At 43.6% G+C, this 23,632-nt stretch overlaps 1 protein-coding gene across 4 annotated transcripts in view; it reads left to right on the top strand.

Annotated features, from left to right (window-relative positions):
* Window positions 1-3,302: 3,302 nt before the first annotated feature.
* LOC111837852 (1-phosphatidylinositol 4,5-bisphosphate phosphodiesterase beta-1-like) overlaps window positions 3,303-23,632 on the top strand; it is a 118,799-nt gene continuing 98,469 nt past the window's right edge. For 2 of the 4 annotated variants that reach the window (XM_023800265.2, XM_023800274.1), the window contains exons 1-2: window positions 3,303-3,688; window positions 7,526-7,603. In XM_023800265.2, coding sequence (XP_023656033.1) covers window positions 3,590-3,688; window positions 7,526-7,603 — 177 coding nt within the window. In that variant the 5' untranslated portion in view covers window positions 3,303-3,589. Of the gene's footprint in view, window positions 3,689-3,775; window positions 3,850-5,834; window positions 5,937-7,525; window positions 7,604-23,632 lie in introns of those variants that run through there. The other 2 variants (XM_072702801.1, XM_072702802.1) reach the window with 2 other exon arrangements.

The raw sequence follows: 23,632 nt of genomic DNA, 5'->3' as shown, positions 1-23,632 counted from the left end.
TGTAAGGCAAGTAGAAAAAATGCAGAGTCTGCTGAAATATTTATTCACAGTCCATCGGATGAGGAATTTTTCAGTTTGGTTTATATTTAAAATATAAATGGATAAATGCTGAATGCAATTCACACACCAATCATCTGGTGTTCGCTTCATATACTTACTTGAATTACTGAATGTTATTAGACTAATTGCTTTGCTTTAATTTTCAACTTTCCAGCCTGAAATGTTTGTACAGGTGAAACGCCGTGCTGTCTGGGCCCAAAGCAAGAACTGGCCCAGTACAGGTGCGATATTTTTTGCCTGGTCAGTCTCACCCGGGTTAATTTTTAAACTTAGAGGACCAAGTATATCCCAGCTACCCACTCTTGTGTACACACCTGCAATGTCTCTTTTTTTAAACACACACACACATCTGTAAAACTTGTATAGAGGTTCAGGTAATGTATTCAGGTACATTTTCATTGGGAAGAACAACACTGACTTTATTTCCAGGTTAAACTGGTTCTTTAAACCACAATGAATAGTATGTGTGGGATAATGGAAGCATAATCAGAAAGGCAAAAAAAAATGATCAGATATAACCTGCAATTAGAAACAATAATTTTGCCATAGGAATACATTGAATGTGCCATGATTTCACATCTTAAATGCAGAAAGCCCTGAACAAACTCCAGATCCTTATCAGCATTCAGTTAACGGCTCTCTGGGGTTGGAATCATTAACAGGTGGGCGAAAGCAGCCTTTCTGACCGCCATCCTATCAGCAGGGTCGTGGCTTTTGTTTGCTTCCCTAATTAGCCAAAGGTCAGCCACTGGTATGACCTGAGGAGTCACCTAGCAACCAGGTTACTGGAGGGTGACCTATCTCTTCGGCAGAAAAAAGAGTGCTATCACTTAAAACATTTCATTTATTTGCTGGTAGGAGTTCAGGGCTATTTTAAGGCCCCTGTGGAAAAGCACCAGGACCGGTCGAGCGTGACTTTTGCAAAAAAAGAAAAGAGCTCCTCAGGAGCCAGTGAGACATTGCTGACGTCATACACTTCCCTAAATCACGCTCTTCGCGATGAACAGCGCGCAGGAGCAGATCATGGCTGATAATTTCCGGTGCTTGTCTATATATTTTGTCTGGCAAATACCTACAAAATACTGCAATGTAAAATATTTTCTTTGATTCCATGTGTTCTCTGCGTGTTCTTTCTGTCAGACGGAAGGGAATAAGCCTCCATAGCAAAACGTTGGATGGTTTTCAAATGAACTTATGGTTTCAGGAGCTGAAAACAGGCTTTAACCTTCTGTAAGATTATCTGGTTTTTAAGTTCACTGTGTTGCTCATATGTACATTTGCAATCTCAGTGAAACCATCCATAGATAAACCTGTGGATCCATCACAACATTGTGGTGATTTAGAAAGCAATTTCTGATTCTGTGGTGAACAGGGAGAAATGGGGACCGAGAAGAAAAGTTGATGGAAGCTATTATGACAAATTAAATAACACAGATGAAGAATTAAACCAAGCGAGCAGCCCATAGAATTACGGCGCTGACTATCTGAAGAATTAAACAAGGCAGGCCGAATAATTACAACACAGCCTACATGAAGAATTAAACAACACAGGCAGGATATATAATTACAACACAATCTATCATGCCTGTTCAAACAGCATCTCAGCCTGATTTTCTTAAAGCTGATACCTAGACTCCATTCAGTAGACCTTTGTGCTCGTACAAATACAGAGAAAACAGAGGCTGAGATGCGCACTAAATCTCTGGAGGAAAAAATATGGATAATAGAGGAGGCAATCAGAATTGGAAAGCTGAGTAAAGACCAGTCAGAAATGTTCGACTAGAGGAGCAATTCCATAGCTATGGCTTGGACTGAAAAAGCATGCGGTCCTCTCAGCATGGTGTATGTCACAGGCATTCGTATGACGTCAAGTGATCCGCAAATCTGAAGGTTATCTGGACTGTGATCTTCATGCAAATAATGAAGTTGAACAATGATTAAAATATAAGCAAATACAGCATGACCATTCAACGCATACACACAGAATGGGGGAGAATAGCAAAGAAGACGATATATCGACTAGGTCTATGTCACCTTGACTTGTAACAGAGGATATAGAGAACTTCTGGCTGCGTTGGGTCCTGATGAACAACTTTTCAAAAGTATCTATCATGTGGTACGAACGGAGCCACGATCATACCCCATTTAAAACGGAACGACTAAATATACCACTGATCCTACCGACAGAGCGAAGTTTAGTAAATAATCTTTAACTGCACAAAAAAGTCAACAGCCTTAAACAAAATACTAGGAAACTCGTATAAATACAACCAAGATTCTACTCACCTTCACTAAGTCTCTGCTGCACTTGCTGAAGTCTGTCTTTGCCTTTTGAAATAGAGCGTCACCTACCAATGTGTAGCCATAGACTGTATCTTTTGCAGTGCAATTACATTAAGTTCTGTGATTTATTGTAATTTAATACTATAATTTGATCTCATCGCTCTTGCCATATGCTGTAATCAGAAACCGTGCTGGACGAGAATCTGTCATACTGTATTTAATTGGACTCAAATGGTGCTAACGTTAGCCAGATGTAACTGCAGGGTAACTCATGGGCTATTTTGGCCTGGAATATATTGACTAATTAAAGCTACATTTTCTTAATCCCTAAACATAATTATTCTACAGTCCACCAATTCACACAAAATTGAATCTCTGCCTCATTTTGTCCAAAGTTTTAACAAAATACTAACAAATTGCTATATATTACTAGTCATTTATTTTGTTAGGCTTATCAGTTACGTCACAGTCCTTATGCCAGAGTCAAACGTCTTTGATATAAAATTTACCCTATACTTTTAAAAGATTCCCCCTCAGCTTCCAAATAAACTTGATTTCCTATTAGGTTAATTCTTTGCACATTTAGTCTTGTCTCTTCTGTAACCAAATAACCAAAAAAATATTCCATTAAATATATAATTCCAAAAGGCTGCAGCGGGATTAGGCAATTGTCACCATGGTTAAGGCTCAAGACCGCATAATTTGAACGCACGGTATACCCATCCATGTTATTGATCAAGCGATCTCGCATTTGTCTTTATTATGAGTATAATAAAATATTGTCAAAATATCTATAACCATAAATCCGAATTTATAAAGTTGGTTAAGTTGTGTGTGGGAGAGAGTCATGAAAACTACAACAGAAGCGCACATCCTTTTGAGTTTTGACAGAGCAGCGACGCGCATACAGCATTTTAACACGAGGTGGCGCTATATGCAGAGAGCCAGAACCCCGTGAATTGAATGCAGTCAATGAGTCAGTGTGGAGACCAAGTCACTTTATCTGCTCCGTCCCCCTGCCTGAGCCGTCAATAGCAAACCGCAGAGCTGCCTTTTTCATTCTCTAACAGCGCTGTTACGGCCGGACGACTCTGTAATAAACTAAAAGCCGCTGCTTGTCAAAATATAAAAATTAAAAAGATCCAGTTTGGCTTCAGAACAAGGAAACAACATTAATTCTCCCAGATCTCGTTGTTGTTTTGTTTTAATTTTATTTACCATTTATTTTTTTAGTGTAAATGTGTAAATGGCAGGGGCACAGCCCGGAGTTCACGCCTTGCAGCTCAAACCCGTGTCCGTTTCGGAAAACCTGAGAAAAGGAAACAAATTCATGAAATGGGAGGATGTAAGTACAGCCGCCGATGCGCACCTTTCGCCGGGTTTCTGACGGGAAATAAAAGCGGCGAAGTGCCGACTGGGGGACTAATTAATACCGCTAGACATTGTTATACACGCTGCTGGAACCACACCACTTCAGGAAAGAGGAAAACCGCGGCGTTATCCTCAGTGCGACGGAGTAACATATTTATAAAGACGATTAATATTTAACTTATTAAGAAGTAGTGTTATAGTGCGGCAAACCTTTTGTTTTACCAAATGCATTGAAATATCAGGTCTTAAGCAGAATTAGCCAGAATGACTTAACTATTCGGACTCTAGAAATGGGAGCGAAAGGGTTTATTTGGCTTTACACTATGCTATTTGCAAAGCTAGCAACTGCCATGGATGGGTTTCAAGGGTGGAAAAACCCCACCAGGGCAAAGGGTTTTGAAAAGCGATGCATAAATATAATGTATTATTATTAGGTTTGTTTGTGTGCGCGTCCAAGCAGGAAAAGAAACACTTGATGCTACTGTCGGTCTGTCCGTCGTTTGTGAACTTTACCTCAGGTGTTGTGGAGCATTTTGCATTTTATAGTTACGAATGTCCTGTGTGAGAAAGTAGCATTTCGGTTTTTGTCGTAATGGCATATTGGCCCGTCTTTGCAAACCAAACGAAGTGTACATGGGCCTATAGCTAAAACGTCCATAAAATAGTCTCTATGAGTACAGGTGTGTTGGGACAAGCTATTTTAAACAACTATAAAATAATGTTAAACCTGGACTAAGCCTCACTTCTGCGGTACCCTATATTTATGCACGTTCCACACTTATTTTCCCTGCATCATCAAACAGAGCAGCTTATTTAGACGGGATATTTTAGGCTGCTGTGACTATAGGGCTCCGTTCGTTCCGTTTAAAGGTGCATTTACCGCGTTAAGACGCTCCGGGCTGAAAGCTTCCGTCCGAGTTCATTTCAGATTACAGCCTGTGTTACAACCGCGGTAATATTGCATTAATTTAATGCATACACATCAATTGGATGCTAACCATTTAGCATAATTGCTTAAATACTTATTTCTGATTTCCTGATTGTACACGCCTTTAGCTATTATCGACTATACTGATATCCTGCATAACCGCTTACCAAGTGCCATCCCAGGACACGAGGAAGGGGACACCCTGGACGGGATGCCAGGCTTTCATAAGACACACATTCAGAGACACCTATTCTGCTAAACGTACCGCGAAGTGTGCTGGATGGAGGTCCGGATCGAGCCCCCCCCCCCCGGCATTCTTAGTCAGCCCTGTGAGTCATGCCTGTGTCACCCCGAAAGCACCAGGGATCAGTCCGGGATATCGGGGAAGTCACTTTGCATGAAAAGTCCGTGCCTTCATATTTACCTAGAGGGCGGGGCGGCTGCTTTTAAAATTAAAAAACATTGGTAATGTCATATTACATTATTCTGACGTGCTTCTCAAGCTGAGTTTTACATTGCTATTTCATTTAGAGTGCTTTGCAAATCTGTGCGTATGATGGTCAAAGTAGAAAAGTCACCTGCACAAGTCCCTGGTCTCATAATTATGCTGTAGTAACGTTGAACGTTTAAATAACACACTGAAGCTATTTTAAGGAAGTAACCTGTTTGCTTTCATGGCGTTAAAAGTTCACTTAACTAAGGGGGCAGACTGTTAGGGGGTGCGGATTCGAGTCGGTGGTCAGTGTGGAGCGTTTTCTCCTTGTGTTTCATCTGGGTACTCCGGTTTGTTCTCTATGCGTGTCCTGTGAGAGCCTGGCATCCTGTCCAGGGTGTCCCCTTCCTCGTGCCCTGGGACGGGCTCCAGGTTTACCCTGACAAAGTACTGGGTAAGCAGTTATGCAAGATGTCAGTACTGCCAATAATAGCTAAAGGTGTGTACAATCAGCAAATCCAGTCAATTATAATGTATTAAGGCAGTAATGCATTAACGAAAAGCAATATCACTGTGATTGTAACACAGGCTATAACCCGAAATTAACTGTCAGGTTAGGAAATGTGATACTGAGCATGGCTTGTAAATTGAACTGTGTTAAATGCTGAAGTAATATACATTTTGTCAGTATCTGTTTGATCTCTGATGCCCAGATAACAAAACTGGTTTGTTGTAAGTAAAATCCTCGGTGCATTCCAGGCCTGGGCTCGGAAAGGTCGATTCCCAGCTGGATACGGGATTTGGTCAAAGCACCAGCGCTGTGGTCTGTTCCTACTGGCTCTTGCAGAGCTCCGAAAATAGGTACAACTGTTTTTTTAAAGTCACATTAAAAGCTGCCAGACTTTGTGGTTACTGTCCATTTTCAGTCTCTATTCAAAAGACCAAACACGTTGACCCAATGAATAAATAAAAGTATCGATATCAAAATGTTTTTAAAATCGCTAAATGAAACTTTACTACTTTTGATAACTTATCACTAAAGATGTCGATAATACATTTTATTAAATTTGGAAACTGTGAAGTGGAGAATATGATTTGTGGATCAGCATGTAGACCGACCACACACAGACACGCCCTGGAAAACCTGTCCCTGTGTATTCGCTTTGTTATGCACATCCTAGGGCAGGGCTCATCAAATCTGGACCTCGATTCCAAATCCAGGCCTTGCTTTCAGTTCTTCCAGGTAGTTAGTTTAATAATTACTGATTCTGATTGGTCAGAGGCTTCACACCTGGCTCACAGGTAAAGGAAGGCTGGGAAACCAGCAGTGCTCGGACCTCGAAGACCGTGATTTGAATAATAGGGTCCTAGGGAGTTTTCTGTATTCCTGTACAGAGGTCTGTGATTCATATTTAAGATAATTAACAACAGAGGAGTATGTGATCAGACCACACTGGCACTACGGGCATCAAGGCAGTAACCTAGAGTGATGCCTGGAAAAAGGAGGCGGTTAGAAGGATAGAAGTCTGAGAGTCTGATTACCCTTTGGGTAATTCGAAAAAGTTTTCGAAAAAGAGAGAAAATGAAGACAAAGGAAATACCATCTATGCCTGGGTCTGGGAATGCTGTCATGGGGGGGGGGGGCACGCCCCCCTCTAACTTTATAATAATTATCTTTTTAATGGTGAAGGTTTAAAGTGTGGAATGAATAATGATAAAATTGCTTCTTGGTTACCATGGCAACCAAACCTGCCTTAAGACCTGTCTCAGCTCAGCTCAGATTTGACTCTTATTCCTAGTTGTCATTATTATTGTCATTTGGACAAAACAATCTAATACAGAAACCATTTGGTGTCTGATATGAGTAGAACAGGTATATTTTAGTTTGCTAGTTAGCTCATTCATTCATCTTCTATGCTGCTTGTCCTATAACAAAAGAAGAAGAATTTTCCACTGAACCTCAGTAAAGACAGGAAGTTAATAAAATCCAGGGGACAAAGTAAACTATCAATCCAACCATCTTCCAACTGCTCATCCTGAGCTGGTCGTAGGGTGGCCTGGAGTCTGTCCTGGACAGCATGGGGCACAAGGCAGGATTAAATTGAGCATTTTTTTTCTGTTTGCACTGATGACATATTTATGAGGAAAGAGCCATCTTGACTGGGTAGGTAAATAATTTCGGGTGGAACAACTTAAGTGTAAAACGGCATGTCTGTAAATTGTTTCTGTGAAGAGTAATACTCTGCCTGGTGTCAATGTGAAAGAACCTGTGGAAATAGCCACTCATCTATCCGTCCATTTGCTCCAAAATGCTTAAGACAGAAAAGCACGGTTTGACAAATAATGGTGTTTAGGACGGGGTTCCACTGATTCTCTGCAAGACAGGTCTCATGGTCTCGCTCGGTCCAAAGGAATTCGGCGCTGACTCATTCCTGTTTCCAATTCTCCAGGATTCTACCGTGGTAACCCCCGTGACCTTGCGAGTCGACCCGCAAGGATACTTTCTGTACTGGATAGATCAAAACAAGGTAAGCCTGGCCTTTATTTGATCTTCAGGGATTAACAGCTTGATGAGGAACTCTATAAAGACTTCCAGAATGTAATTGAGATTAATTAATTTTACACCAAAATTGCTTCTAGTTTTCGCTCTTCTAAATTTCCTGTGTGTGTGTATACGTGTGTGTGTGTGAGAGAGAGAGAGAAGGAGAGAGAGAGAGAGAGAAGGAGCGAGAGAGAGAATGCGTATTGGAGAGTCCTTTAATGGACTGGCATAAAGGTCATTGTTATTGGATTTGTATGTATGAAATATCAGCCTTGTATTGCACAAAGGAGGAGTATAATTCTGGAGGAAAGACTGAAGTCGCTGTCAGTGTTGTTGAGAGTGATCCTGTGGAACCTGTGCCTTTAGATGGGGGATGCCAGGCTAAGGTCTTAAAGTGCCGAAAATCCAGGCCTTGCTGAAAGGCACAAAGTGAGAAAAGGACGGGGGAGGGAGAGAGATGGTCGTGTGTCCTTCACATAATGTGAAAAGCATTATGTGGTAACGACAGAGCCTGGTAATCCCGTCCAGGGGGACAAGACTAGATCGCTGGGTCCACTGGGGGTTTCTGTTTCGGAATTAAGACCGCCTTTCCACGTCGCCTAGCTGCAGCAGTTGTAATCTTGTTCTCATTCCGTTCAGGGAAGGCAGGAGGATCTGGTGATCAGGCTTATTAAAAGCATACGGGCAGGTCGTTTGTGGAGAGAGATGCTATCGGCTGGCTTTTCAAGCCTGCTTGGCACTGGTCAAGATCATCCTGTTAGTGAGCTGAATGTACATCACATTTCGATGTGATGTTGGGCCTGTACCTGCAGGGTCTCTTCTTGGGTGAGGAGGCAGGTGGTAGAAGTAGGTGTGATGATGAGCAAAGATGTCAGGGGTTGGTGGGCTGGGGGAGGGGCTAGCAGCAGGTGGGAGAAAGTCCAGTTCGTAGTGCTGTGTGAAATGATGAAAGGACCGGCCATCGATTGGTTAGAGGGTGGCCTGGTGGCAGCAGCTGGCGTTCTGTCCTTTATAACAAAGGGGGAGATTCAAACACTTGTTTGATGCAGATACATGTTTCTCAGATTTCAGGAGTGCTGAGTAGGTGTGGTGGTTAGACGGGTCTTGTCAAATTCCCTCCTTTTCCTCACATTGGGCCCCATTTGGGTTGACCCCAGTGCCGTACAGAAGAGGAGTCTGGCTGTAAGTGAGGATTCTGTAGTGATGGGTGGGAGGCAACACTTACAGTGAGGATGGCTGTGCAGCTGTTAAGGAGACAGACCCAGAACCAGAAGGTTGCTGGTTCTATTTCTGGAAGAGGTCCTACTGAGGTAAATGCATGGATAAAAATCGTCTAGGTATAGATTAAAGCTGGTTCATTGTGAGAGAAACTTATTAAATAGCTCTTGCTTTTTTAGATTAAGACTTTATTGGACTCTATTGGTCCCATGGGGAAATTCTAGATTTTCTTTTTCTTTTCATGATGGCCTGTTTGGGGTGGATCGGGCTTCTGGTTGAGGAATGACCTTTGGAAAGATCAGAGGGACAAAACTGAGGGCAGCTGTGACAGCCCTGAGGGACTGAGGTACACAGCGAGGCCTCCAAAGTCAAACTTATCGGGAGAAGGTTCCTGGTCAGGAGAGCAGACCTGGCACACGAAAGGCAAGGGTGATAAATTGTTCCGGGAGAGTCACGGTAATTGCACAAATTTTATTTGGGGGGCGGGTACCAAATGCCCAAGATGTTGTGACGAGCAGAGGTGGATGGGAAAGGAGGATCTGCAGCTGAGCGGGCACCTGGACCTGGAAACAGTGAACCTTAGTGCAAGATGACACAAAGTAGCTCAACTGGACCACCCTAGAGGGCGGGGCTGCAGGACGAAAAGGGAGGTCTGCCTTTCAGCAAACAGGCGCCACCTACAGGATATGTCAGATTTAGCAGCTGGTTAGAGAGACACAAGGATACGCCAGATTTATGTGAGCTGCACTCTTTTAAAGGAGATAGTGAAGCAGTATGTTTATTGTGGACAATGGGGCTCGGCTAAATTTACTGGGGGAAGAAATGGAAGACCACAGCGCACTGTGGATCGCTGCCTGGTTTCACTCAATGGGAACCAGTAAAGCAAGTAACACAAAGCTGGCTTAAGGAGTAGGTAAACATGAGAACATGACATTCCGCGCATGAGCAGAGTCAAAGTTTCATTTCTCCTTTTATTAATCGAATCTGCTCTAATTGTCCACAGCAAGGTATGTCAATTATTCACAGCTGGTTAGCAGAAGACGATGTGACCTTGGACTAGGGCGGAGTTTCTCAGCAGTCTTCGGGTATCACCAGACAGTCCAGATTTTTCTCCCACCTCCCAGTAAAGAGTATGGAGCTGGGAGGGAGCAAAAATGTGGAATGTCCCCAAGGACTGTGTTGAGAAACACTGCAACATGGGGATTCACGCAACCCATAACATGCTCGTTAAGATGTCCTGTAATGACACACGGTCTCCTGTTCCAGCAAGGTCACTGTTGATTGTTTTACAGATAATTGTGGTTAGGGTACGATTCGTGTGTCATAGAAATCCAGCGTAGGAGGATTTGAGATATCCAAGCCTGCTGAGAATTCCTGTTTAGGTATTCAGCTCGTCCACATCACTCAACTGGAGTAGCCGTGGAGATAATCTCACGCTCATCTCGTTCAGGACAGTCTGGCAGGAGGATGTGGTGAGCAGGCTTATCGAAAGCTCGGGAGGAGGGAGGTTTATCACAGGAATTTACAGAGCAAATCGAACTCTGCTAAGGTACGGTCTGTAGATGCAAGGAGTGTGATGCTACCCCTTCAAGCCAGAGATGACTGATTCTTCTTAAGATGCTCAGAGGCGTCGGCAGGCTGTGCAGCACATGTATCCCACAGGCTCATCTGAAAGGAAACCACCCTTTTCCCATCTGCAGTGTGGCACTGTTAGTATTAATGATAAAAACCCAAGTGGAAGGTCGTCACCAGCTTCCTGTCAGCAGAATGAAAGTATTCTGGACGGACTCCTTTAGCTGCTCTGCTTTAAGCTGCTGCAGAAGGCTCGTATAGCTGTGTTATGGCCATAAAGAGAGCAAACTCTATGCTTTTACCCTGGATGTTGAAAACTGGTGTTGAGAGCCTTTGGTAATTATCAGTCTGTCGGGGGGCTTAAAAATTCCTGTGTGGGACAGCTAGCTAATACTGACGGCTCAGCCCGAGTGTGTCTTTGCTGTGGTCCTGCAAGATGATGTCATTGTAAACTTGTTCAGCATGTAAACATGCCGTGTACTGAAAGGAACCGTCGTCCTCCCTCTCGGCCAGCAGGAGGCGCTGTCGCAGAGGGTGTGGTCTGTTATTGCCAGTCCTGAGCGTAATGGGCTGCTTTTAACTCGTGTCGCGTTCAGCATGACCCAAATGGGTTTGCCCAGGGTTCAGCAAAGTCCGTAGCACCCCTCTGTCTCTGGGGGCGGGGGGCGGGGCTTCACACCGCATGGTTTCGTCACGGGTCACGAACTCTGTGTCGACTCTACATGAGCCTGACGTCAGAATCCTAGTAAGAGTGGCAGTTCGCTGAATATCATAATTTCGCTGCTAGATAGGAGGGTGTTATTAAAATAAGAATACTAATTAGAGCCATAGAGATAATTTTATAGAAAAAATAGCCATTTTTTTAATTATAAAAGCCTTTATAATTAATGCAGGGTTGTGGACACGGAGAGAGATTTATTAAGCTTTTGCTCTTGGCAACAAAATTAATTTTCTCTTTATGTAAATGCTGTTTGATATGGCTCACTGACAGTCAGGCATATAGCTTGCTTGTGCACTGGATGAGAAATGTGGGCAGGCGTTTACTCTGGACGGCTAATGTGTAAACGGTGGACCCCTTGGGTTTGCTCATAGGTAAATATCATGCTAACATAAAAAAGGAAAAGAGTGGGCTAATTAAGAGAGCCCGTTTTGGAGAAAATAGGCCAGGTTCCCTTTTATTTTTTCCCTCCCTCCTCTATCAGCTGCTCTTCCCAATTCTTTGGTCTTTTTTTCCCAGGATTGCCCACTGACTGCCTGCCCCTATCACCACAATCTCACTTCTGCCCTTTAAGAAGAGGACCTGGAAATGCTCATTTGCTTTACAGTTTTGTGTAAAATTGCTGTACCCCCCCCCCCCCCACACACACACACACACACACTTCCTCCCTGCAGCTGTTTGATACAACCACAAACTGGGTGCCTGATTTCAATCTAGTAAAGAGGCAGAAATTAGCAGTCCAATCCCCTGAGCGCTCTTCCCTACTGCGCGGCACCCTGACTTACACGCACCTCTCCTTTTAACTCCCGACTTCCGAGCAGGAAAGCAATTAGTGCCGTTTTAGTTTGGGGTGGGTTTTTTTTTTTTACCGAGAGCGAAACCTCATCTCTCATGGGAAGGACATAACACTGAAGCTGATGTCTGAATGGGGCTGATACTGGGATGGACACTGGCCACAGACCTCGGAGCCTAGCTTATCTAAATTTGTGGGTTTACCTAAAAAGGCAGGCGGAGCTTTTTACGAATCAGCGGTATATGGAGGCAGATTCAATGTTGAACCATTTAAGCTTCCCCATGGGTTTTTCAAACACATACCAACTAACTAAAACTTCCGACTTCCTGCTTCCTGTTTTGCCTCTGTTGTCCAATCAAATTCCCACAAATTTAAACCGGTGAACTGATACATAAATCTTAAACAGCAGATTCTAAACAATAATAATATTTAAATGGCTAATATGTCGACAGGACGATTTCTACCAACAGGATGATTTCCATCTTATACTTAGATATTTGAGCTGACTGTGGACATCATTGACACAGCAGGGTGGATGAGAGCTCACTGTGTCTGAAGTATTCAGTCGTCATGGCTATCTTTGGCGATCTAGGGATTTAGCCAGTGTGATCAAATACGACGGTGAAGAGCAGATGAACTGGGGTGATGATTTGGTTCTAGTTACATTTATATGTATTTAGCAGTCACTTTTATCCGAAGGGGCACACATTGTTTTGAGAGAGCATGGACAGCCAGTTCCTCTAGCAGTCTATTGAACAGCATATTGAACTAAATTATTCTGCATCATGATGGACAGGAGTAGCATTCTTAAAATGAGACTTCACTGTTTGCCCATTTGAGTTTGGGAGACCATGTTTTGCTCAGTGGGTTAGGATACTATGGCTGTGATCAGAAGGTTGCTGGTTCAAATCCCAGACTCGGCATAGTGATGTCACTGTTGGGCCCCTGAGGGGGGCCTTAACTCCCACTTGCTCCAGGAACTGGCTGTCCCTGCTTTCTCCGTTGTACGTCACTTTGGATAAAAGCATCTGGTAACTAAAAAATATTCTTTGTCCGCTTGATATTTTTTATTTTCTCTGCTTGACTTGCTCCTTCACAGTTCTTGATTCCTCAGTTAGGGCTCCATTTATCCATTTAGTTTGGATTTAAGCAGCCGAATTGTATCAGTAACGTAGTAAACTGCTGCTGTACTTGGGAAGCTCAACTCTCTGTATATCACTGATATTAACCAAAAGCACCCTTGTGAAAATCTGCCTGCTTGTTTGTTCTGTTGGGTCTGCTGCGGGTTTTTGGTGCCCTTCAGCCAATTCAGATGTGTGACATCGATTCCTGTTGAGCATTAAACCCCTGCCCCGTTAATTGCATTGGCTGCATGTGCTGTGTTGTGTATGGACTTCAACATCTTTACATTTACTGGCCCCAGTATCACACCAACCATCTAATGCAAGTCGATATCAAGGAGGAACACGTTTGACAATGTGCCCCTCAGGTAAACAGCTGCTTACACTGTTGAAAAAGCAGTATTGCTTTTAGAAACATTGTAGCCATTTCTGTGGATATGAGTCTTTAGACGGAACTCACATACTTTGGGAGGTCTGAGCATTTTCCCTTATGCAGGGGTAGGGAACCTGATCCATGGAGAGCCACTGTGGGTGCAAATTTTTGGGATGGCCAAAATAATAATAAAGCCAATAATAAAGCAGTGGTTCTCAACGCCAGTCCAGGGGACCCACTGTTACTGGCTGATTGAGAGGTCATCCCAAAAACCCGCACCAGCCCTTCATGGATCAGGTTCCCTATCCTTACTTATGGGATCTTTTGCTCTGGGATCTGAGACTGCTGTGCCCCACAGAGGTATCCCCTGGGTTCCAGCTTCATGGTCTCTGTAAACGCTGAGCCCTTTGTACTCTCCGCATCCCCTAGGGGGCACCGTGTCACTCACCAGCTCAGGTTCTATGCCTGTAATCGGAAGGTTTCTGGTTCTAATCCTGTGCTTGGCAGAGCTGCTACATCTCTGCTGGACCCTTGAGCAAAGCCCTTAACCCCCCCTGAAAAATGCTCCGGGGCGATGGATAAATGGATGACCTGATGGTCTGAGCCCAAGCCTCCCTCTTACCTCTCTAAGTGTGTGTGTGTGTGCATCTTAAAGGAGAGCATGATGGGATATGTGAAAATGAACAAATTCCAAAGCTTCATCCCATCTTGTGTGTTCTGCTGCCATCAGCTTAGCGCAAGTTCCTGTAACGCCTACTGAACTGTCTGCTGTTACTTCTGTGCTCAGTTTGTAAGTTGAACTTGAATGCCTATTTTGGATATTTTTCTTTTCTGTGGGGCGGGGGGGGGGGGGGGTGTTACCGTACTATGGTATGTGCAGTTTTCTCAAGCCCATTGCCATGGAGACCGGCGATAGTGTCTTCAGTGGGGTCGGCGGGTAGTGTGCCCCTATCGCACTGGGACTTGGCAGCCAGCGGCAAGTTTGTCCGTGGAAAAAAAAAAATCCCTTTTTTGGGATAGACAGGGGACCTGGCGATGCACATGAGCAGGGCAACCCAAACACAGCAAAGGGGCCACCAGGGCGGCGACCTACAGAAACTATACCGAGCCAGTTTGCCAGCTGTGTTCATGGGACTCGGGAGTCAGATGGAGATTGTGACCCCACTGTGGACTTGTGGGGTTTCTCACCATGTTTTGGGGGCATCGGGGCTTTGCTTGACTGTCGTAAGGGACAAACTTAAATCTGTTTTCCTAGAACTAGACTATGAGGAACATTTTGGATTTGGCAATGATAATGTCCGATTCATGAGAGTGGTTGGTTAGTTACCCACCCCCCCACCCCCATCCCCATGCTATAGGTTTTTGTTTGTTGTTAACATTTACTAGCAGTTTTCCTGGGGCTTGCCCCCCCTCCATCCCCACCATTTTAAAACCCTTAGAATACGTGATAATTTCCCAGTCTCATTGGCTGACTGTAGGAGACAGTTTCGGAAGGTGTACATTGATACCTTGAGACATATGGTTTTAAATAATTCACCACTTTTAAATTTTAAATTAATTAGTCTAATTAATCTAAATTAGTTCAGACTAAAATTAATTGAAGCTATACTTTTTTTTTTCTTCTAGATGTTATGACCATATATTTATCCTGTCCATAAATTAGCCTGATGTATCTACAGTAGGGTGGCTCAATGGGTTCCGCTGTGACCTCCAGGGCTGTGGGTTCGATTCCCAGGCCCGGTTCTGTGTGTATGAATGTCGCATGTTCTCATTCGCCTGGGTGCTTCAGTTTCCTCATGTGGTTCAAAGCCATGTGCTTTAGGTCTCTGGTGTCTGTAAATTTGTCTTGCGTGTGGGTGACAGACTGTTCCATGGTCTCCTCAGCCAAGCATTCATTAACCAGAAGATAATCAAATAAAATCAATTGTATATAAAGCAGTGTCCATGAGGATGAACTGTAAAAGGTGCAGCTATGACAAATTATTAAAAAGATTGACATGTATGGTTCAAATCTGAAATAGCAGCAGTAGTTCAACATCTTTAAATGCATTTATTTTTGTTTTTACTGTACAGAAGTACAGACGCTCCTCTACTTACGAACGAGTTATGTTCCGAACGGCCGTTCGTAACTTGAAATGTTCGTAAGTTGTTATTCAACATCATTTTAAGGGTACACACAAGTACAAAGAACTAGGATGCTGGGAGTACGCACGCTACGCTGCTGCATGGTGGGTTGTAACGGCCAGAAGTCATATTACCCGGAATTGGCGAGCAGAAAAAAATTGATATTGCGGACAGGAAACGGGAGCCCAACGAACACTATTTGGACTTGCAGTCCCCTTCGTTTGTATGTCTGAAAGTTCGTAAGTAGAGGACCGTCTGTATATGAAAGTGCTTGTAGTGGTGTTTTACAGCACCTGAGCTAATTGTCATGGTTACACAACTCGGTAAAGTAGAAAGAGTAGGTGAGTGAGCAAGAGAGAGAGAGAGAGAGAGAGAGCGAGCGGGTGAGCGGGCACGATCTCTGGCCACATTGGGATCACCTCAGAGGAACTGCAGTGTGGCCCAGAACAATGGCATGGAGGAACACCCTTCCTTAGCAGTGGGTTAGCAAAGTCAGGACTCTAAAGGGAGCTGATTTCCTCTGTTAGCTTCCGACTCCATGTGCATAAATGACCCTGAGGGGCCCGGCCCATGCCGCTTCTGTGAGGGGCGAGTCTTTGTGTGTCCCTGAGAACTCGCACTGACGTCCACCATCAGTGACCAGTGCCGCTTCGAATTCATGTTTGCCAGTTAAATTCTCTCTTCACATAGAGAGAGTTAATTACCAAAGAATAAACAATGTTTTATGAGACAGGATATAAAAAACAAACAATCATTGAATTGTATTTTTATGTTTTGAACACTATTTCATACCTTATCTGAAAATTAGACAAAGCTTTGTCGGACTCTCAATTTTTCAGAACGTATTCATTTAGATTCTTCTTCCACGATTTTCATAGCTAGCTGGGAATTTGCACAGCTAGCTGTTTCGATTTGTATTTACATTTGCAAGGCATTGCATGGCGGCTTGCTGAAAGAACCCATCCCCTGGGCAGAACGCTTCACTCCATTATAAATATGTCATCTTTTCCTTCTGCTGACGTGATGACCTTTCTGAACAACAGAGCCACAGTCAATCAATTTGAATCAGTCCCACCAGCAAGACAGTCTCAGTAGAATAGTAACCAAATCAAATATTACCAGCTGTCTAGGTTTAATTGGAAATTCGTAACAAAACAGTGAGGTGCACGTAAATCCATTTAATTATTTCCCTCCTGCTGGAGATGGTATCACACAATAGAAAACACTCCCTTGTGTTTTTGAAAGAAATCGCGTACTTAATTAGATTGTGGCCATGAATATTGAGTTGGTACCAATGATCCCTTCCAGCCACGGTAAAGGGACACAGTAGAGTAGATTAAAAAAAAAATAAGCTCCTGCCAGTTCCATAGCGTATGTTGAGCAGGTATCCCACCTCCCCTGGAAGTTCTGGGAATCTCCCGGAAATTGACAGCACCTCCATGACACTCGCAGATGTCCTGGAAATCTGTCATTCTGCTACCACCCCCCACTGCCAGAACCACCACCAGCCTCCTGATCGACAAATTCCCCCCTCCCTGGAATTAATATGGCTAAGGTGAGATGTCTGGTTTGATGTGTATTTTTTTAATATTAATATGACTTGCATAGCGTTGGCATGTATTCAAACACTATGGGGGGTGGTATTAGCCTTTTAATACGGGACCCGTCATCGGCGAATAATCAATGATGACAGAAAGCACAGAGAATCTATGGAGGTACAGCATCGCAATTTATTTATTTTTTTAACCAGAGAATCAGTTTGCCTCTGATGAAAAGGGAAACATGAAGTCCCCCAAAGGGTCCCAGTTTCTTTGGGCAGTTCCTGGTATGAAGCCACAATCGTTGCCATGCAGGTTAATTGCTGTTAATGCGCTGTTTGGCAGTGTAACGATGCATGATGGTTGAGGTACAGTATAGGAGTAGTGCATGGGGTCACGTCATGTGACTGTGCTTGGTGACCACGAGGCCTTGGCACGTCGCCACGTGATTTGGCTGTATGGAAATGTGCCACATGCTAATGCAGGATCAGCTTCTGTTCAGTTGAACCTTTGCATATGCCATTTGTGCTTTTATTACCCTGCTGTGTGAATGCTCTGTGACAAGTGACCGCAGGGCTCTCAAGTTTTCGTCAGAAGTTTGGAGTGAGATTACATCTGTTAGGGGCGGAGCCTGTGCCTCATGGTCAGTGCGTGTGACTTGAGAGCCCCGCCTACCACATTCATCGGATCCTCCACTTCCACTTTGTCTGCACTCCGTGTTTATGCGGATCCATGTATTAACGTGCTTTCAGCAGGATCACATGTAACTTATTTTGGAATTTACCCGGAAACAACAAATGCTATTTTCTGATTGGTTGGTAAGTGTCTATTAACCCTGTATAACTCGGGACAGCCATGAACTCGACGGAAAACTCCACTCCGCATGCCTGCACCTCATTTACTAATTCTATATAACGGGACAACTTGGTGGGCGTTATCCCGTACTGCTCAGTGGGGGAAACGCAAGGTGTGGCTGTGGTTGAAACGCGTAAAAGCTTAAGAGATTGATTTTAAAAGAAATATACAGTGGTACCTTGGTTCTCGAACTTAATCCGTTCCGGACTCCGGATCGAATCATAAAAAGTTTGAGTTCTGATCGAATTTTTCCCATAAGAAATAATGGAAAACCAATTAATTGGTTCCCGGCCCCCCAAAATTACACCTAAATGTTTTTTTTTTTTTTACATTTACATTTTTTTATACATTTAAACACAAAATGAACAGGATAAAACAAGAAGAGCATTTTTTTCTTAATGGCTTCCAAAACGATAAAGATCTTATCCCAACATTACCCCTGTCCTGCCACGATCGTCCGCTCCTTCCGTGTGCCACGCCCCCTCGTTAACCCAGTGTGGGATCCCCATGTGATCAGCTGTTTCTGGTTGTTGTCATTAGTCCTCTGTATTAAGTCCGCGTTTCAGTTTGTTTCCCCAGTCCGGTCATTGGGTGCGTTCGACTTGCTTACAGCGCTGGCTTAAAGCAACGCATTCTGATCCTGACGCAATGCATTACGGTTAGATGCATTGCGACCTCTGACCCGGCTGCACAAACTGGAACCGCCTCCGTGACGACACACGGCTGAAGAGTTTAGTTACACGCATGACGTTTGTATCCCAGGCAGTTCCGATGCGTAATCTGCTATTTCTTCCGAATATCACGTAAAGCAGTAAGAACTGATTTTCAGTTAATTTACCTGGTAAAATAAAGTTTAAATAAATGACATAAATGCTCTAATAGTACACATAAGTTAGTGGTTTATTTATTTTTAGTTACTGTAATGTTGCGCTGCTCTATTTGGTTAATCTGGACGATTGTGAAGAAGGCATTCAAGTAAGAATTGCATTGTAGTATGACTCATTTCCTGGTGCGTACAATTTATATTAGGTCAGCGTTCACGGTTCGACTTCTGATATTCAGATCGAGTTCTAGGTCAAACTGGTTTGTTCGACTTTCAAGAAATTCGAGTTCTAGTGAGTTCAAGAACCGAGGTACCACTGTATTACATTTATATTACACACACACATACAATACTGTGCAAAAGTCTTAGGCGGTCAAAAAAATTATCTTTAAATACTCTTTACGTTGGTGTAAATCTATCATGTCTGTAGAAATGTGTTAGCTTAGCCATTTCCTAATGTCACCCCAGAATTTACAGCATCCATGCAATGTATTTTTTGACTCAACCACTAGCACAGTGTTTCCCAACCCAGTCCTCGGGGAACCCTGGACCGTCCACATTTTTGCTTCTTCTCAGCAACCAGTGCACCAATACCAGGTATTCAGTATTCCTGATTGGCTGGGAACTGGGAGGGAGCAAAAACGTGGACTGTCCAAGGTTCCCTGAGGACTGGGTTGGGAAACACTGCACTAGCATATCATGTTTGACTAATCAATAGCACATCATGTTATCTAACCAATTTAATTCATGGCTGATGGCTATACGCAGGCATGTAAACTGTCCTTATGAGAAGCGGCATCAGTGCCTTTCATCTGCTGATATCTCCGACATAATTTAATCTTTCTGCTTCTTCAGAACGCCTCATCTCCACCTCCCCTGCTTCCTGCTACTTTTTCATCAATCTTGCAGTTTTCCACTTTTAAGTAACTAAGAACTAAGGAAGGTGGAGGGTAGGGTCTCCTTGAATATCTCTCACATTGCATGGAGGGGATGATGATACAGACCACCACCAATATGCGCAGTGTTTTGGTGGACCTCTATCAATGCTCTTCAGACCATGGGGGGGGTCCACAGGCTGGAAAAGCCCTGGTCTACAGTAATGAATGGCTGAATCATGCATGCATTTCACTCATATATAAATATGAAAAAAATACTTTTCATCTGAGCGTTAGTATCAGGAGATGAAATGCTTTTTGAAAGGGAGGTGTCCCTAGGCGGCGATCCTGAACTTCTGCAGCCTGCCGTTCCTTTCTTGCTCCCTGGGTTTTAAAAGCGCCCTCTTCCCACCTCCAGGGACAGCAGGCATGGTCATCCTCCCTCCCCCGCTTGGGACCTGGGGCCCTTTTATCCTCTGCTCTGCTGTTTATAGATGCCCTGTGTGGTCCAGAAGGTCATGCTGCATGCATGTGCAGCTCATGCTGACTTAAAGTGGAAAGATGATTCCCTGTCATGTACGGCCAATGGAAAAGGCAGGATATACCGTGTGTAATGTAACTGTGAAGGGTCAGTAATATTATATTTGCCTTATGGGACGCCTCGTGGCAGACACTTCCTGTCACGAGACTGGGCTGCGTTTCCTGAGCCAGTAGGAGCCAACCGGTCAAATATGGGTGTTTGTCAGAATGCATACTTGAACATTTTTGTGTTCTTGCGCACCTGTTTGACATCATCTTTCATTGCCGAAGTACAGTTCCAATAAAGAACAAGAGGATGGTAAAAATCCCACGATGCTGTTCTTGCCCAGCCCCAGATATCAATAATATATTGGGTTGCTTCCTTGCCAATGAGAACAATCCCATGATTCATTGTGTGTTCAGTTTGTTCTTAGGAGGCAAGATAGGAAGAGTGCTCGTGCTTAGATCACAAGTACGATCTTTACATCCTTTGTATTGAGAAACACCCTAAAACTATGGCCTGCTATTCTCTGGATTTAATTGGTGGTTGCATTAGGAATTGGCTGAATTGGCCTCTTCAGCCATCAGCAGGCCTGCAGCAGATGTGGACAGCACCCATCCAAGCCCAGTCATGGGGAATAGGGGGTAAAGCCTTCAGTCTACTTCAGTCCTCACACATCCTGTCATGTGACTGAGCTTCATTTCCTGGAGAGTTCCATCAGTTGACGTCCATAGGCTTGCATAGATAAGATCAAAATGAGACTATAGTGGGTTCTTACAGTTTAATGGGTGGGGGGGGGGGGGGGTGTGATCATACACCTGTCACACTACTGCACTGTGCATTATGAAAGAAATTAATGGTGCCTTCATCCACCCGATAAGCTAGTTCATTAAACAGTGATGCCAGGCAACTGTCAGGTATTTGCTGAGGCGAAGCCTGGTTGAGTTGAGTGGGAGGGAGGGAGGGAGTGCTCAATGTGAACTTTCAGTGACTGCAGGTTGATCAAAGAAATGTTGTGGATGAATCTAAGAGACGTCTGGAAGGGGAAAGATAACGTATGAATGGGTGTCATTTAGTGACACAGCAGTGGTGACCTAATGCTTAGGAAAGTGTGCTTGTGATTGAATGGTTGCTGGTTTGAATCCCCAAACAGCAAGGTACCGTCCCCAATCAATGCTGCCCAGGTGCTGAATTAGCTGCCCCCTGCTATGTCACACATAGGTTAAATGCAGAGGGCACATTTCATTGTTGTGTGCTGTGGTGCGTCAATGGCAGTCACTTTTTTTAACTGTTTGTTTGGCACATAAACATGAAATGTATTGGGAATTGATTGGTCATCAGAGAAGATTATCAACTAAAATTATCAACTAAACCAGCAATAAATACACTATCTATACACATCTATATACACATTCATTTTCTGAATAATTATAAACAAGAATAATTCTGAATTAATACATTTCTGGTAGAAATTTCACTACAGGTTTATTCAAACCATGGTTGTCGACATTATCGTGTTTATCTTGATTGTGTCGATTGGGCTTAAGTGCGTATGATTTCATCCCTGCAAATTAAGCTGAGGAAACACCATTTTGTATTACGCCAGTGTGTTTTCCTACATTTTGAATCGGAGGGCTAGCACACGTACACACAGGGAAAACTTGATTTAAGTAAGAAAGCCTACATGAGAGGCTCTGTATGGCTTAATAAATAGCCAACCGTATGTGGGGGGAAGTGTGTAGCTCAGTGGGTTAGGACGCTGTGCCTGTAATTAGATGGTAGCTGGTTTAAATCCCAGGGCCAGCAGATTGATCCCAGTTTTGGGTGCTCGAGTAAGACCCTTAGCACCAATTGCTCCAGAAAGACTAGTTGCCCTGGGCTGTGAACCCCCCCCCCCCCCCAAGTGTGCTCTCACCTGTCTGTGCATTAAGTATCAGTTTTGCACCTGCACTCCAGAAAGGTACTTAAGACTGGACCATATTGCAGAAGAAGTGTGTCTGTATTAATATGCGCTTAAAATAATGCAAAAATGGTCAATAATGATTTTGTGCTTTTGCCCTCCACTGGGATTCAGGGTAAATGGCGTTGGTGGTGTTACTCTCCAGCTCCAGCTACTCTCCGTTGCTCTTACTTTCTGCACGGGCGTCTCGCTTGCGTAATGATGAGACGGGCTCACCGTGTTTTGTCGTGCCGTCCTGGTCTGAGGCTGATGTGCTGCTCACATCCTGCTTGTAACTGAAGATTGGTAGAGAGAGAGTGTGATTAAATGATAAACAGGGATGTGTCTGGTCCAGACATGACTTCAGTTCTAGAAGGTAAGAGAGCCATCTGCACGTTAAGCTGTGTTTTTCCTATTTTAATTCTTTTGGCTTGATATGTTGATTTGTTGTCTCTACAGGGTGTTTTTTCATGGAGTGTCTATAATGAGTAGTACCTAGACCTGGCAGAAATTTAGGGTGAATCACTATGGTTTTACTAGAAATCATGAGTGTATTTGTGTATTTCTCTGTCTTTTTCAAACAGTTCAATTGTTTCACAGTTTTAGCAATGATAGCTACAAAATAGTAACTCTTCTGATATGGGGTTTCATTTGGGGAATGTGTCATATTCTGTAATTATTCCTGCCATATATTAGGAGTGCAAGTAAACAGAAAATGGCCATGAATCCTCAAGGAGTTGCAGCTGAGACAGCTGTCATTTCTGGATGGAGCTGCTCGACTTTCTGCCATTTGGCAAGTTGCTTTTAATCATTTACAACTGTTTTGTGTTGTGATGAGTTCATTTTTGTTTGCATTTTTAGCAGACAAGCCCTGTTTCTGAATGGCGTATTAAGTATTTAGGACATGTTTACTGTTTGTAGTTTTTGAAGTTTGTCTAAATCCCGTAGCACTATGTGCTACAAATGAAAACTAAAATAAAGCGAGCTTGTTGTGTTATTCAGTGTAAGAGCTGCTTAATAGCTCATCTGGTTGTCCTGAAACAATTTTTGTTTGTCTTGGTCTGTTTTCTTGCTCTCACAAATACTGTTTTAACTAAATTAATAAATTTGAGAAGAATCACATCGGTCTTCCAGACAACCATTTTAGCAGCCATTGGGTTGATTTCAAAGAGCACATGGGTACATTGGGGGGTAGACAGGTTATGCTCACTGTGTGTTGTGTATCCCAGGCAAACGTGCACTTACACATTCCTGACAGTTCCCTGATCATTCATGTTGTCGTAATGTGGAGAAGAAATGGAACATGGCACTAAAACAACTAATTCATGTTCAGAAACTTTCTACCAATGATCTTCCCACTTCCCACCTGTCCTGAAAACTGCCTTTCCCCAGTGGGAAGCGCAGCCATCCAGATGCTGACTGATGTTAGCATTTCCGGAGGCTTCCATGGTCCTTGAAGGTTAGTGAGGTCACTGCTTTGCATGGTGGAGTGCTTTATTTTAAGACCACACAGCACACTGTTTATGTAAATTTGCTGCCTGTACAG

The sequence above is a fragment of the Paramormyrops kingsleyae genome, chromosome 19 (assembly GCF_048594095.1).
Source record: "Paramormyrops kingsleyae isolate MSU_618 chromosome 19, PKINGS_0.4, whole genome shotgun sequence".
In the NCBI taxonomy this organism is placed as follows: domain Eukaryota; kingdom Metazoa; phylum Chordata; class Actinopteri; order Osteoglossiformes; family Mormyridae; genus Paramormyrops; species Paramormyrops kingsleyae.
Note: the sequence above shows the minus strand (reverse complement) of the source record. Positions and strands in the feature narration are given on the sequence as shown.